General features: G+C 44.7%; 1 protein-coding gene across 3 annotated transcripts in view; it reads left to right on the forward strand.

The window, feature by feature from the left end:
* Positions 1 to 17,793, forward strand: part of clybl (citrate lyase beta like) — a 139,358-nt gene that overhangs the window by 82,900 nt on the left and 38,665 nt on the right. For all 3 annotated transcript variants that reach the window (XM_079519056.1, XM_079519055.1, XM_079519057.1), the window contains one exon: positions 14,969 to 15,179. In XM_079519056.1, coding sequence (XP_079375182.1) covers positions 14,969 to 15,179 — 211 coding nt within the window. The remainder of the gene's footprint in view (positions 1 to 14,968; positions 15,180 to 17,793) is intronic.

Below are 17,793 nucleotides of genomic sequence, written 5' to 3' on the forward strand. Positions count from 1 at the left end.
GGTTCCTGTCACTTTAACTGACAGCGTTTCCAAGGGAAAGGGGGCGAATGTGGTCGGCGGCAGAGGTGGGCGGGGGCTGGGGGCTGGGGGGGGGGGGGGAGCACGGGGCCGGCCAGAGAGAGAGAGAGAGAGAGAGAGAATGGGCCTTTATGTTATCCCTGTCAGGGCTTTGATGGGTAGGAGAGGGGTCTTGGCTGCAGGCTATCACCATTACATTTTATGTCCGCCACCTTTTGTCAACCGGGTGACAATATTGACGTTTGACCCGCGTTCGCATTCCCCAGCTCTCCTCTCTCTCTCCCGCTAATCAATTACCACATCGATCCATTAATCAGACCGGGGTCGATGGCCAGTCAAAGGGCCCATGGGTATGTGTGAAGTATATATATATATTGTGTGGCGGCCGGGGGCCTCGGGGCTAAGCGCGGAGGAGGGCCCTCCACCTGTGGAGCGCACCGTAAGTTCCCTGACCTGAGGATTATAGCTCCACAAGCAGGGGCCGCGGGACGTCCTGCACACAGGTATGCTGCCCCTGTGTAGCCGCTTGGCATTGTGTTTATCCCATTTAGGCCTGACCTCAACATTTAAAGAAATTCTTCTAAATCCTCCAGTTTTCTGAAATAAATATTTTCACGATTTTTCAAAAATAGCAGACCTACAAGCTCGTAGCGCGCCACTCGGTGGCGCGCTATGAGCTTGTAGATCTGCTATTTTTTAATAGCTAAATTATAACATAATGTTTAAAAGGGGTTCCCGCCCAAAATGGGTTATAGTTAGCGTGCAGATTGAAGGGATTGAGAACATTTGAGTGCGATTTGTTCGTTTTGATTATTATTTATTTAAAAACAGGATAAGTTAAGGAGATGGTATAAATAGTCACACTTTACAGATAGTTGCAGCTCCTGCGTGCATGTAAATACAGTAGGACATTGGAGGTGGCGTCATGCTAAAAACTGTAAATTTGGCCTAGACATCTTTTGAAATGGGTGACACACACACACACACACACACACACACACACACACACACACACACACACACTAGCCCTTGTTCATTTTGAAAGATGATTTTTTTTCCCCCCTCCTTCCCCCAGCTAGTCCCAGTCTAGAAGCCAAAAGAATGATAATTGGCAGGAAGCGTTGTCGTTATTTTTGCATGGCCCCTGACACATTGGCTCCGACTCCCCTAATATTAGCATCCATTAGGACTGTGGCACTAAAAACAGGGATGCATTTAAAATGAGTGCACGTGTTTCTGTTGGTCTTACTGTTTCCATGGAGGTCAGGCTGCTTTGATTAGGATTGGTTTAGCGCTCGTGCGTGCGTGCGTGCGTGCGTGCGTGCGTGCGTGCGTGCGTGCGTGCGTGCGTGCGTGCGTGGACTAATGCCATCACCCCAGTTGTCCTCTGCCCATGCCAAGCTGTTTGCCATGCAGAAGAACATTTGGGAAAAGAAAGTTACTGAGAGACTTGAGAGACAGACGGACAGACAGACAGACAGAGAAGTTGTAGGCAGATTATCAGCCATGCACCCCACCACACCCCCTGTTAGGTTGATCTGGTTCCAACCGACAGTCACTCAGCCCTTGTGGGTTTAGTGAATCGGGAAGAAACTTCTTGTGTGGATTTTTCAATTCTTGAGCATGTCACTTGGCCCGGGAGCAGCATTGTCCCCTGCCCCCTTTTCTCCTTGCCTGCTCTGCCGAGACGAGTCGTGTCATCCCCTCGCGATCAGCACTTTTGTTGCCTTTGTTTTTGGCCCTACCTCAGAAGTCCATCTTGTCCTTTATCTCCCTGCCTTTCATGCATAAGGGAACAGTTGTGGCCTGTTGTGGAGCTGTTCCACTGCATTTCCACCAGTGGGGCTTCCTTTCTTTCTCTTCACAGTTCTACAATGGGGCTCCCGAGGCCTGAATGGCCGGTACAGAGTGCCCAGTCTTAAGAGAGCCCACTCATTTTGTTTAGCTGGGAGTCAATAAAAATGCAAAGTTAAAAGCTATCCCTCCTTATGCTGTCCTCGAATACAGCCACTAGTTTGACCTTTTTTTATGCTCCACCTCTCAATTATGATTGAATGAAGAGTTCATTATTTTACCGCTTGAATGAATTTAACGGCTGTGCGGAAGAGTTTTTTGTAGAGAGGTTTGATCCTCTCTTAATGGCTTTATCTGTCGATTCACCACCTGAGTGGAGTTGTAGGCCTGCCCTGTACAGAGTTTACTATATGTAGAGAGAGAGAGAGAGACGCCATTAGCCATGATGAAACCTTAGTCCAAACCCTCGTGCGAATCATAGCTCTCGTGTCATTTCCAGTCTGTAGCCTATTTTCCTCCGGCACTGAGTTCCAGATAAAGACGTCTCTCCTCTCCCAAGGAGCCGGAGTGGGATTTTACTAGTCCTGTGTGTGTGAGCGGGGACGAGGAGAATAAGAAGCGATTGCTGTCGTCTCCAAGCGTTAAGCGGAGGGCGAGGCCTTGTGTAAAGGCATTGTGTGCAGATTTGTGAGCGGGGAGAAAGCGGCCAGACTTTGAGAAGGGATTACAGGTAGACAGGCATTGGCTGTTGAAGATAACTGCTATGACTTCATCCTCATTGTGCAGATTAAGGCATAAAACCCAACCTAATGAGCGCGGAAAGGGAGAGGGGGTCATGGGATTGGAGGGGGAGAAAGGGGTATTGTTGACGGGGAATGGACATGGTAACGGCAAGGAGCTTTGTGAAAAGGGGGGGGGGGAGAGGTTGATGTAGAGGTGTTTTGAGTGGTTGGACCAAATCTCAGGAAGTGAGATTAAAAGTTTAGGGCACGAGCATGAATAAAGAGACTGGAGTGCATTGCTTCTTCTTTCCGGCCTTGTGTTCATTTGGAAACCTCCGTGCGATGGGGTTAAGTTGTCCTGCCGCAGTCGACTCCTGTTTCTGTCAGTCAGACGAGGACAGGCCACGAGGCCAGGCCTTGATACCCGTTGCAGTCCCATGGTAAGGTCAGCACCCTCCTCCAGCTGATGTAATCTTCAAGGGGACAGATTGAGTATAGGCTGAGTGTGGACTCGCCCTGAGGGCGAGGAAAGTAGGCAGGGGGCAAATGAAAGGTAGAACGCATCCAGAAGGACCTGTTTGAGTTTGAACATTTCTCAGTCAACAACACAACAACAATCAACACTTAAAAACAGACGTGTGTGTGTGTGTGTGTGTGTGTGTGTGTGTGTGTGTGTGTGTGTGTGTGTGTGTGTGTGTGTGTGTGTGTGTGTGTGTGTGTGTGTGTGACGTAATGGCTGCTAAAAAACTCAGCTTCCCATCATGCACCTGTGCACAGTGTGAAGCTCAACAGCGCCACTTTGTCACCTGTTGGTACCCTAAACAGACATGGTACCCGTCCCTAAACATACATAGGGACACACATCGCTGTGCATTGGAGTGGCTGCACCACTCAAAAATGCTGATATAGCAGTACCAGATGGTTTTAACTCTTCTCTCATTCAGTGGGAAGGTTGAGATCATAGAGTATATAAAGGATAGAGACCGAACTGGAGCACTAGCCCCGCCCCCAAGCTATTCGTTTTGAAGCACCCGGAAGACTGCCGGAAGTACCTCCTCCGGACCTCAAATTTGAGGTCCGGGGTGACGTAGGGAGTGATGGTCCTACGTGTTAAAGCCCAGTTGCACGGCATTGAATTCCTCGTCATGAATCCACGGGTCCGCCTGCAGTCCTTCCTCATACCACTAGGGCCCAGAGCTTCAACGTTGAATAGCCTCACTGGCCCCTTGGTTGAGATTGGAACGAGGCAGTGGCACCAAACCAGATAAATATTGATGACTTTCAGAACATTTTATTTCGCACACTCCGACAGCTTGCTGCTTGAGGGGTGTGGGGGCGGGGGTGTTAGACGACAGAGTGGTCTGGTCTGTTTATGCACGACTGCAGCATATCGATTTCCTCCCTCTCCCGCTTATATTCATCTTTATTTATTTTCATAAAAATTTAATCTGGAACCTTTAAGCACCACAGAGCTCTGAAAGTAGTTTGCATATTAAAAAGAGACTGATTATTGTGGGTGAGAAACACAGATCTTTAATTTTGTGCATCTTAGACACAGCTTCTGCCTGCGCCGCCACACTGGAGATAATTGTGGAAATCTACATATTGAGAGGGAGGCTGTTGTCAGGGTCTGTTGGGCAAGGGCCTCTGTTATCTGCTCTAATACATGTGGTGGGACAATCGTTTCCACCTGAATTAGGCTATTATGCTGCCAGGTGGAGGCCAATACAGTTACATGTTATGTGAAATTACATGTTAAGCCAAATAGTTATCATGATTTGGTCATAATGAACCAATTACTACAGTGCCAGGGCCATGATCAACAGCGGCAATATACCTCAGATTGAATATTAATTCAGACGTCATAGTCTCTCGTTTGTTTGTGTTGCTCGGAGTAAAGTGTTTACGCATTACAGCCCATGAGGCCTGTTCTTTGAAAATGCCCAATACTCTGCTGCTGGTATATATGACGTGCAACTTCTTCCAGAGATAAGGATGTGGAGTGGAGTCTGAAGACCCACCTTTTCAGACTCCATCATGGCCCATAGCACTTATCCTACCCCCTTAGATAGCACTTTTTAGACTTAGATAGCATTTGAAACAGACTTATAGCATGTCATGTAGACAGCACAATAATTGCATTGTATGTAGTCATAGCACATCATAGTACATATGTATAGCATAGTATAGTATATATGTATAGTTAATATGTATAGTGTCATTATATAGATATGTTCTAGTTACGTTCTGCATTTTATATATGTGATGTATTCCCTTACTTTTGTTCTTGCCTAATGTAAGTCGCTCTGGATTAAGAGCGTCTGCTAAATGCCTAAATTGTAAATTGATTCAGGGAAAACAGGAGCAGAGTATGTCAGTTGCACACAGTGCTCCAGCACTCCTAGAACCTTCTAGAACTTGTTCCGTTCTAGATTCTTGGAACGTTGGTGCTTTCACGTTCCAGTCTCCAACCAACCTTTAGGGTTCTGAACCAATTCCAGTTTCAGTGGAAACACTCTGAACTGGTTCAATATTAGGTGGGGAAAAAATAACAGAAGCGGTTTCCACCCCAGTGGAAAAGGGGCCTCAGACAGTGTGTCAGATCATCAGAGGCTCTTCTCAAGGTTCAAGGTTGGGACTTTATTGTTACATCTTGTGTACAGGTACATAAGAGTATAACTTATTTTTGTTTGGCTTCCTTACAGACAATGCAGCGTCATAGATGGCGTAACATTCAAAAACAACAACAAAACAGCAAGCACAGCAAACAAAGGGATAGAATAAAGAGTGCAAAAAAGAGCAATCAAGGAGTAGAGAAATAGTAACATACTGTATGTACATGTGCATGTTTTCCCTGTAGTAGCAAAGTTAGGTAAAGTTTTTTGTGAACAGCTTCACAGTAGGTTATGTTCCATATACACAGTTTAGTTGAAGAAGGTGCAATTTGAGGCTAAGTTCCATACAATACAATTTGTTTAGAAAGGTGCAATTTGAGGCTAAGTTCCATACTTAGGCCTGGGTGGTTAGCTCAACCGTCTGGGCACCTTGGCTGCTGAGCCAGCCTTGGCGGCGTGCCGCGGGTTTGACTCCCAATCCCGACGGCCTTTTCCACGTGTCTTCCCCCATCTCTCTCCCAATTTCCTGTCAGTCTACTATCAATCTATCAATAAAGGCAGAAAAAGCCAAAAAGATATCTTAAATACGGTTACAGTAATACAATCTTTCCTGACAGTCACGCAAGTTAAAGGGAATTGATTGATTGATCGATTGACATCTTTATTGGCAAAATACATATTGATAGTAATACTGCAGTAATGTAAATCACTGGTGAAATAGAATAAAAAATAGTTGGTTTAATAATAATACTTATATTGTTGAAGGATACAATGAAAATGAAACCTTTTTGTGAGGCCTCTATATGGAATTATTCATATATTTCAGTAAAATGCCTGGAGAATTCTACATATCTTCCAAGCCCCCATCATCCCCCCCCCCCCCCTTCCTTCATGGTCCTGGTTTCTGCCCGCTAATGAGAAACAGTCCCCGTCCGGCAGCACATAAACCCACTAACACACAACTTACCTCTGATCTCAGACCAGTAAAGTTAGTCACTGCGGCCAAGTCCCACCGCTTTACGGCCACAAATGTAGCCACGCAGCCCCGTGTTATCATAACCTTTCATGTAAAGAGGGGGGGAAAGAAAGGAGAATGAAGAGGAAAGGAATTTGGTAAGGCAGTTGTGGACAGTACATTGGGGACTGTTAAACATATAATACATAGATCATGATTTAATGATGGGAAAATGTCCGCCAGATGTGGAGTGGTATTAATAAAAGGATCCAGATTGCATGTGGTATGTGGGCAGCGCTGTGTGTTGTGTGCATTTGATGACGGGTCCCTACGTCCTGATTGGTTACAGCGCTACTGTAATATAGCCTACCAATAATGTTTATGGCTGCCTGCTTTTACTAGCAGTTCCTCTGGCGTTTTTATGGGAATATTACACTGTTAATATTAGCCACCAGATCTGCCATTTTGCCTATTAACCCGTTTTGGGCGGGAACCCCTTTTGGTGTTTTAAAGCATTATGTTATACTTTAGCAGATCTACAATCTACCGCGCTACTTGTAGGTCTGCTATTTTTGAAAAATCGCGAAAATGTGGCGCAAATCTTTGAATATATATTCTTTCAGAGTGAACGTTTTTAACTCAAATCTTTGCTTCTGGGGGCGTCCTTGGAACAACATATTTTCAGATGGGGGGTCCACGGCCAAATACAGATAATTCTGGGGATCCTTGACATGACATATTGAGCACCACACCACTGATATAAAAACATAGGTATTTCAGAAATGATTTAGAAGACATTTTTAAAATTTCGATGTAAGGTCTTAATGGGTTAAGTTCCCTGGTCGTCTGAACTGAGAGCAGCACCAGATGAGAATCCATTCAGTCAAACCATATATAATCAAATTAATTATTCCAAGATAAGAGCAGTCTTTATTTTATTGGGTTTTGAACGACCAAGATGTTTTCTGCTATACAGTTTCTAGAAGCTTTTCTAGTGTGTCAGCGGTTTGCATTTTTGAAGTGAAGTTCTAAACTGAAGCAAATTAATAGACTAATGTGTACGGTGTCTTTTTACATACGGTTTCCATTAAGTACGCTATATTGCTTGTACACGTTTTAGTGAATACGCTTCTCTAGAGCTACTGAAAATGACCAAGCAAGGAATAGGGTTCCATGTTGTGCATAAGATGGATGCAGTAGTTGTTGTGTAGATCTAACCTGTGCCATGTCGGTTTGCAACACATGGGCCCTCATTTATCAACCGTGCGTACGCCAAAATATGGGTGTACGCCGAAATTACCGCAATTTTCGGCATTTACCATTTGCGCCAACGTTTGATTTTGAACTTGAGCCAAGACAAAAACCACGTCTGGTCGGGAGCTGTCGTACGCTTTGTCCTCACCTGTTTTTCTGTCGTAGAACAGCGGAGCAGCATTGTTTGACCAGCTGAGAGGCTGTCACAGGCATCGAAACATATGTATTCACTCCTAAAATGTTTATATAAAACTGTATAGGTATGTATATGGGCTAAATGTAAAAAATAAAATAAAAAGTAAAGGAATACATCAACGATGTGTCTTTGTGTCATAGGAAATTAGTAGGAGATTTCCAACTTTACAAGCAAGCAATTAAAATCGCGCATTTAAAAACAATGTTGCAAGTTAGATGCGTAAGCCATTTAAACAGTGTTTTGCATGATGAGCGCATACATGCGAGGATTTGGGCTGTCTGTGCTGAAATATTTCCATGACGGGACGTTGGAGAGTAGCCTATAGTGCAGTGCTGCAGCGCGGAGAGTCCCAACATGGGTAGCCTACTGTAGCCTAATCTACAGCAGGCCGATGTCTTTCTGGAGTTACAGTATGCGCAATCTCCTCCTCGCGTCGCTCGAATGCCAAATGTGCCGTGCCAGCGCAAGTGGGAACGCATCGGAGATAGTATAGGCTAAGCCAGCCTGCAGCCCACCACCACCACTGTCCAGTGTCACATGAGGCTACGGTTTTGGCTACAATATTCATATAATTGACAGTTGACAGCGAGGCAATTTAAATAGACTGTCGTCGAACGTGCATGGTCAATTGGTCACGGTGTCACGGACGGACCACCGTGATAGAGAGAGACAGACTATACAGGACAGGAGATGCACCTTGCAAAACTGCAGCGTGTGTGCGTGCCTATTTGTTATATAATTCATGGTTCACAGGTTCAGGTTTTCGTTCACTAATATATCTTGTTGTATATTAAATGAATAAAGACTTTAATAATTTAATATACAACTAACAACACAGTGACAGTTGCTTGCAAATTGCGATATGTGCGTGCATGCGTGCGGGGGGGGCAGCAAGGGAAGCGAAGCGAGAGGAGAAACAGACAGGGTAGTCCTACAGCTTTATTTAATTCATGCAGGTTTATTTATTTAAGATACAACAAGTTGCGTGCGTCTGTGTGTGTGTGTATGGGAGGGGGCAGCAAGGCAACTTAGGTGACATTCACACCAGAAAGCTTTGCTGCGATTCAAACGAATCCTGCGCATTGTCAGAAAGTGCACTTCGTTTGGCAGGTATAACTTTTTTTCCCCTGTAACCATGGTTTCCAGGTCGTATTGCAGTTGTTCATGTCGCAAAAACGAGGGCGAGGCTTGATTTCATAGGGCGTGCCAGATAGATTTCAGCCGTCACATTTATAAACGTCCGAACGAAATTAAGGAAGAAACCGCTGTCTGCGATCACTTTGTAAATGCCGACCCGACGTGGGTGTACTACGAATCCTACACTCGAATTTGGGGCAGATTTTACACTCGATTGATAAATGAGGGCCATGGTTTTTCGTTGTGGTTTACAATTTACAATTTAGGCATTTAGCAGACGCTCTTAATCCAGAGCGACTTACATTAGGCAGGAACAAAAGTATGGGAATACATCACATATATAAAATGCATTTATCAAGAAACATGCGTAAGCTAAGAACGTAACTAGAACATATCTATATAATGACACTATACATATTAACTATACATATATACTATACTATGCTATACATATGTAGGCTACTATGATGTGCTATGACTATATACAATGCAATTATTGTGCTGTCTACATGACATGCTATAAGTCTGTTTCAAATGCTATCTAATGCTATCAATGCTATCAAATGCTATCAAATGCTATCTAGGTTTCATAAAGTCTTGTATATTGTTGCAAGAGATAAGCTGTGCTAATTTCTAATGACTATCCTCCCTATGCAATTGATAAGAAAGGTTGAGATGTTGCATCATCATGAAGTGTAACAGACTTCTTTTTTTTTAAAGATTTGTTTTAGGCTTTTCTGCCTTTATTGATAGTATCAAGTGAAGATTGACAGGAGAGAGGGAGAGACATGCAGCAAAGGTCGTCATGAACGGGACTCGAACACGCGACACACTGTCAGAGACTATAAGTGGCATGCACCTGGACCACTTGGCCAGTGGGCGCCCCATGAAGTGTAACAGACTTGTTCCATTTTGACACATACTGTACATGACATGTATTGGCTACACTCACACTGGTCCACATCGCTAGCCACATCACAGCACTTTGTGGAGGCAAGTAATTCTGGGAAGACGGCATCAAATTTATTTATAGTCCTCCTATATCCCAGTCTGAGAAACCTGGACTCTCCAGTTATGGCACTGATGGCAGTATTTCCCAGCAGCATATTTGTTTTCTTACCAAATTATGTCCCTAGCGAGTGTTGTTGTCTTGAAACACACAGTTGGCTTGGCAAGCCTCGTAACTTTACCCAATTCACTTTCAAGAAAGTAAAAAACCCAACCAAAACGCCATTACAATTATTTCCCTCTAATGATTAATTTATCTGTGCTCCTTACTTTTTGGGTAAGCACTCCTGATTTTTTGCTAGTGGTACTAACTTTTTAATTTGGGAGCACTAGTGCTAGCAAGAAAAGTTAATTTCAAGACCTGCCTATACTCCATGTCTCCATCACACGAGAATGTCACTTGCAAAAAATAACATATCTACAAGTTAACCGTGTGTTGAAGCTTGTATACCCGTTTTGTTTTGGCAAGTGAAACCGTCGTATTAGAGCAGGGGTTCTCAACCCGTGGGTCGCGCCCCCTTTGGGGGTCGCCAAATTATTTTGGGGGGTCCCCAAATTATTATTATTATTTTTTTGCAACTGAATGGCCGGAAAATGGAAATGAAGAGTTTACATATAGTACACATATATACACCTTATCTGGTTTCAGTATTTATTTATGGTGTATTTAAGGTTATTGTAGCAGTCAATTTATATTGGGGGCCGGGAGGGGGCGGGGCGGGGGTCCCGAGACACTGCCAAAGCATCTCCGGGGGTCCCCGGCCAAAAACGTTGAGAACCCCTTTATTAGAGTATAAAGCAGGAGGCCATAGCTGAGTGGTCTGGGAATCGGATTCGACCCCCAGCTCACCCAGTCTTCAGTCTCCAAATGTCCCTGAGCAAGACACTTAACCCCAAGTGCTCCCCAGGCATCATTATGAATGGTATCCAGCGCTCCTACTAGTTAGCATGGGTAAACGCAGAGGACATGTCCACATGTACTGTGCAAATACCCCAACAGCAAAAGCAGGGTCTTCAACATTTGTAGTCCAAGTACCCCTTAGCTGAGAGAAAGATGAAGCAAGAACCCTCACTACAGGTGTCTTGAATATATAATCTTTTTTTTTTCCTTTAAAGCCTTTGTGTGAATTACATTTTTTTTTGTTTTGTTTACACATTATCTTTGCTATTACAAACAAACCCTCCTGTAGTAACTCGGAGGATCCCCTGTAGGGGTCCCGGATCCCCATCAACTAAATATACACTGTTATTATAAGCTTTTCTTTGCTGCACTATTCAGCTGCATGGCCAGTATTGTCACCACAGTGGTGGTGTGCAAACAACAACAGACTTTCACCACCACAAAAGTCACCTATAATGTCTCTGAAATGGAGGGGTGAGCCGTGTTTGCTGTATCCTGTTATTGATGGCACACAGCTGTTCTATAGCATACTATTGATCAAGCCCCTGCTACGTACCTGGCACAGTGCCCAAAGCCTTGGCCGTGTAGACGAGAGAAACACTGCATACAGTGCAAAATCCCCAAGTGTTCGTTTGAAGCTGCAATCTGGAACCTTTTTAGTCGATAAAACATTATTTCGACCAATTTGAGTATGTTAACCCATATTGGGCCATATTGGGAACCCCTTTTGGTGTTTTAAACATTATGTTATAATTTAGCTATTGAAAAATAGCAGATCTACAAGCTCATAGCGCGCCACCGAGTGGCGCGCTACGAGCTTGTAGGTCTGCTAGTTTTGAAAAAACGTGAAAATATTTATTTCAGAAAACTGGAGGATTTAGAAGATTTTTTTTAAATTTCGAGGACAGGCCTAAATGGGTTAATACAATAGAACTAGTATACTGTATTTATGCAATAGTTGGACGTGGTATCGCTGCTCTTCTATACTCAGAAATGTAGACCTGTGTTTGGGTAGGACTGCTATTAGAAGACAGGTGGTATTGCCTGAAGCGAAATATCTCCCTTGGACAAACAGGCCGTCACCTGGGAGACCTGGGTTTGAAACCCGACTGCGTTCTATATATCTCACGGGTTACAGCAGAGGGTAAAAATGGATGTGCAAGTGTCCATTATTACACATTAAATGAACAGGATTTTGTCTTATCTTTAGATGAAAAGCAGTAATAAAGTCTATGAGTTAAATACTAACCCAGGCTCCGCTCCAGGAAGAAATGACTGAGGGGGGGGGGGGGGGCAGTTGAAAATGGTGAGGGTGCACTGCACATCTTTTTTCTTTTTTTTTTTATGTTTGTTTTTGTGGCTTTCGCCTTTATTTTTTAATTTTTTTATAGAGGGACAGACAGTAGGCTGACAGGAAATGGGGGGGTGACATGCAGTAAAGGCCGCCGGGATCGGGAGTCGAACCCGCGGCACACTGCCAGACTCGGGCTACCGGCCAAGGTGCCTGGACCGCTGAGCCACGGCCCAGGCCTGCACGTCTCATTTGTATATAGTAAAACTATATAACTGTACTTAACCCATTCTGGGCACCCCTTTTGGTGTTAGCATTATGTTATGCTTTAGCTATTGAAAAATAGCAGATCTACAAGCTCATAGCGCGCTACGAGCTTGTAGGTCTGCTATTTTAGAAAAATCGAAGAACGACTGACATAGAAACGTAGCTTTTTCAGAAAACTGTCAGGATGTAGAAGACATTTTTAGAATGATCTCAGGTCAAAATGGGTTAAACCTTAAACTGAGGGGGCAGAATTTGCAACTGAGGGTGCCAGGCCCCCTCTGGCACCACCTTGGCGCCGGGCCTGTACTACCCTATTAGGTTTTGCCAGATCTAAAGCCTTCCTCTCTCCCCTGCATAAGACCAAGCCATGCGGACCTCCCTTCATATCCCCGTATATATCTTTTCATGGTCACCAGTTTACTGTAAAGTGAGACCCCCCCGCTGAGCTAAAAGACAGCAGAAAGGCAAAAAAAACCCATGGTAGAATGAAAGAGAGAGAGAAACGCTGATTGCGGTCTCTGTTACTGACCTTTGCTTTTAGGGTCAGCTGATTCGGTGCTGTGCCATTCTCCCTCTGATTCTAGCCGACATCAAGGAGTCCTCCAAACCCCTAAACCCCAACCCCAACGTTTTTCTTTTATTTAATGAAATCTATTATTTTATTACTGCCACCGTCTTCTTGTAAGCGTACCCCACTTAACTTATAATTTATTTCCCTTTCAAGTGGGCACTTAGAGTGGCTTTTTAACATTCACCCCGGAGCAGCATCTGCTGAATAGAGAGGACTTCATTTGGGTCTTTGCAGCCCCCTCTCATGCCCCTCTCTACCACTCAATGCCCCCCTCTTGTCTTCCAACCCACTATTTTCTTTTCTAATTTTCATGTTTGCTTTTTCCTCCCGTCACCATGCGGACCCTGTAGCTTTTTGTCCCTCAAGTGACTGCAACGGTCCTCCCCTGCTCACTGCTCCTCAATCCGCATAGCAAAGAAACCCTGGCATATTCCACCCTTCTGCAACCTTTTGTGATTATTCTTGACAAAAGGTGCCACTGCCCCCCCCCCCCCATGCCAAACACTAGAACATTGGGGTGCCCTGCAGAGGTACCTGGAAGCGCTAATTTGCCCCGGGGCAGCAGCCACCTGACTTGGGTTTTAATGACCTGTTACGGCCACCATCATCTCAGTCCAGATTAGGCCCGACTGTAAGACCGACTGGAGGGCGTTTGGAAGCATAGTTGACAGGATTTGTTGGCTATTGAAGGGACGTTATAGCTCCTTGAGAATATAATAGGCACGCTATTTAGCAAACAGAATACTTATGACCCCCCCACCCCCCCAATATCCTTTTTTCTTTCAACAAGATGAACCATTATCCCCCTCTTCCTTTCTCTCTTCTCTTCTCCTCGGGCAAAGATGTGTGCTACTAATACTATCTACAAATGTTTCCTCCAAGGGCCACCCTAAGCCCAGTGAGACTTGGTTGCAGTAGAGCTGTTTCTCACTGTAATTAGATCTATCCGATCCTAATCATTTAGGCTATTCATTAGGGCTAATTGTTTCAGCACCCAGACCGACAGAACAAATAATTAAGACGCGTGTGCCATGATTGTGATTATTGGTGTGTGACTCTGTATTAGCGCGCGCGTGTGCCCGTGTGTGTGCCCGTGTGTGTGTGTGTGTGTGTGTGTGTGTGTGTGTGTGTGTGTGTGTGTGCGCGCGTGTTTGCGCGTGTGTGTGTGTTCACGTGCCTGTGCATGTGCGCACGCCTGCTAAACATGCATGTTTGAACGCTTTGATAAGCACATTTGTGGTCTGAATCCATGCATATTACCCACATTCATTATGTATCTGACAGTGCAGCAGCTTGTAACCAAAACACAGCCGATAAAACATGCTTATCTCCTGTTGACTGTAGCAATATAAACGAATAAACTCCCAAAGAGAATGAGCGAACCCAATCTAAAGATTTATTTTGAATACTATTCCATATTTATTATTCCATCTCTCCAGCTATCACTGACACATTCCCTCTACCCACCATGCTCTGAGCAAATATTCAGCTGAATGTGCTTAACTGCATGCGAAACAATTAGCATATGAGTGGCTCAATGTTTTGGGTGAGTTTGTCGCTGACAAAGCGAGTCAAAGGACAGGTCAACGTGCCTCATCCACTTCAATGGAGAGCATAATGGGAAAACAGAACATCACTGAATAAAATGTTTCCAGACTTTCACTCTATATTATACCCATGGATAATTCAGAATAAAGATGTAGAGTGCCCAGCAGATTTGGCCGAGCAAAAAATTATAGATTCCACAAGTACTTTATCTACAAATTGTCAATGGACTGGCCAGGGCAGGCTTGTCTTTTTCTTTTTTTTTTCTTTTTTAATGTTTTTTTTTGTGGCTTTCGCCTTTATTTTATATTTTTTATGGAGGGACAGACAGTAGGCTGACAGGAAATGGGGAGAGAGATGGGGGGGGAAGACATGCAGTAAAGGCCGTCGGGATCGGGAGTCGAACCCGCGGCACACTGCCAGACTGGATTACCAGCCAAGGTGCCTGGACCACTGAGCCATGGCCCAGGCCAGGCTTGTCTTTTTCAAAATCGATTTTTGTTAACAGCCTACTCTCCCAACTGGTCGGTAACGCAAAAGGAATTTAAACGTAATCTAACATTTTACTTTCTCAGTGGGTAATCCTCAAACATAAAACATAACTTTGTAATGGCACTAATCTGGTAACGACTTACTTTAAAAAAAAGTAATGTTACCCAACACTGGTGTGTGCACCATGTGTTTGTGCTGACAGGGACAGTGGCTGGCTCCTGAATAGCGTCTGGCAGCGGTCTGCATTGGGATGTCGTGGTCAACACACGGCGGCCACCCCACTGCGCTATGTGCCACGCAGGGCCGTCCTCTACTGCCCTGGCAACGACGAGAGGAAGCTACGGAAGCTAGCCTCGCTGGACGTCGACTGTGCTGTCCTAGACTGCGAGGACGGGGTTGCCCTGAGCAAAAAGGTAATTAACACAAACCTCCTTTCCTAAACACATGCACGCACACACACACGCACGCACGCACGCATGCACACAGTTATACACATGTCACGTGTGTCTGTCTATATAACGTGCATAGACCACAAGTGCACACATTACACACACACACACACACACGCAGCTGTGTCAGCCAAAAGGGGTTTTAATTCCGTCTCCCTCCCCTCAGACAGGTGCTAGATTTAATCACCAGAAGGAAATCCACCTAAGTAAGATGTTTAAAACAAGCACATTTCACCCTATTGTGTCTGCATAAAGGCAGCACGGCCCCCCTATCAGAGTCCTTTAAAACAAGGTGACCAGGTCCCACTGGGTGAGCAGCAGGAAGGCAGCAGATGCAGCAGGTTAAAAGCATTCTCCTCCCGCCTACACCGCCTCCCCATTGGCCCTGCCAAACTGCCCATGAAATTGTGATTGGAGAGTGGGGTAAAAGAAGGGACGGGGGTACAAAAAAAAAAGAGGGAAAAAGTCAAACGACAAAGGTTTTTTTTTGTTGTTGAAGACATGATAATAAAGACGATTGATATGGCCAGAGGCTATTCCCGTAGAATGCTAAAGACAATGAGATGAGGGCCCCGCGTGACTGACAGGCCTAGAAACTGTGACCCTTGCGAAGGAGTTGGTGGGATGTCAGCGCTTCTATCTTCATTATGCGTTTGAGGGGGGACATGTGGAGTGGAATGCAGCGTTGATGCTGCCATTCAGGCTTGAGAAGAATGCAGACTCTGAGCTCTTGAGCTGTCTTCTCGTGACAGGTCCACGTCTCTATCTTCTATCAAGGGACGTATCCCACCATCACTCCACTCATTTCACTAATTCATTATTCATTCCACCCTACATGTCCATATGATATACTAACAACAACACTTAACTGCAATCTATAGTTTCTCTAAAGGACATGGTTATTAACATGATTTCATTTCAAACACCAATATGTTGATATTATTCATTATTAGTATGATGTACTGAAAACATATTTTTCACAACACTTTCCTAGATCTGTTCTTTTAGCTGGCTGTGCCTATAATGTGTAACGTAAGGCCTTTCATAAGTGTTGCCCTGATGAGCAGAGGGCGACAGCATCATTCTCTACTGTCTCTTCTTTAACCCCAACACGCAGAATATTGTTGCCAAGCAGGTGTCTTCTCGTCAGCGCCACCCTGAGCCCCCCGCACATCAGAATGCCAATGATCAAGTCCTGGAAAATAGAATTGTACCCCCCCCGCCCCCATCCCTCTCTCTCCGATCTGGCTAAGCCCCACACTTCACGGCACAATTTGTAGATTCAGGAGAGGAGACCATATGTTAGCTTTAACAGAGTCTGGCACAGTGTGCTATGAAAAACCTGTGATCCATTATGTATTCGCCTGCTCGTACTGTGTAATATATAAATGAGTTATTAACTCAATAATAAAATGCACCTTTCCTCTACCAGCAACCTCTCTTCACTCCTCACACACTCAGCCACACTCAGCCGCCTATACTCCGTCGTGGCAATTGGAAATCCAAGGGGGGTCACTTTGTATGCTATGCCTTCAGGTGGATGACATTCTTTCCCCACGCACGCACGCACGCACGCACGCACGCACGCACGCACGCACGCACGCACGCACGCGCACACACATTATGCACGTGTGCCAAAGGATACTAAAAAGCTAGATTTTAACTCGTAATAGGTGTTGAGAAAGTATAGGCATATGTATATATTGTGACTTTGTGAGTTTTGAAATGGGCTTTCCTTTGCCAGTGGCAGTTTTCAAGGGTGAAATGTTCCCTGGTTATTGTCCTAGTTTACTTCTTGCCAAGATTTTCACCTACCAATGAACCCCAGTCGATTTTGTATCATAATGTTGTTCTTGTTCGCGGATGACTCTGCTCGCAGGTTCGCAGGGTGACTCGGCTCGCAGGTTCGCAGGGTGACTCGGCTCGCAGGTTCGCAGGTTGAAAAAGCCCTTGGCACTAAACTCGATAGAATCTGCACCTGGCTCGTTGATAACAAACTCATCATCACACCTTGGTAAAACGGAATCTATTCCAATATTAACCTCGGCAAGTAAAAGTGGGTGACAATCATGTTATCACAAGAAAAGACTAAATTACCTATTCCATTTTAGAGGCAAATCTTTTCCAGTGTTAAAATGGCAACTAAAGTAATCAAAAAGGTTTTTTGAACAAGATCTCTTCACCGGTCAGTAAGAATACATTGAGGGCTCTTTACAGGAGCACTCGTCCAATGTCACTTGGACAATGCGGTGACATATACCGAGGCTGCCGAGATTGTTTACCTTTGGAGTATTTGCGCCTTTGATCCATGAAAATCCCCCTGAAAATAGTTCCATGGCTTGTTGTCGAACCGAAAAATATTCCACCGTCGCGATGTGGAACAACAAACAGTGAGGGCTGCTGGAGTCCGGTCACTTGCATTGAACTCATTTTCCCAGAAGCCCTTGCAGCCCAGAGCACGGGTCGATTTCCGGGGGTTTCGTCATCATAACGTGACGGCCTCGTCACCAGATCCGCGACAAATCCACCATTTATTTTTAATTATTAAAAAACTGCAAATTAAACACATAAAACAAAT

Source organism: Electrona antarctica, assembly GCF_951216825.1.
Source record: "Electrona antarctica genome assembly, chromosome: 13".
Classification (NCBI taxonomy): domain Eukaryota; kingdom Metazoa; phylum Chordata; class Actinopteri; order Myctophiformes; family Myctophidae; genus Electrona; species Electrona antarctica.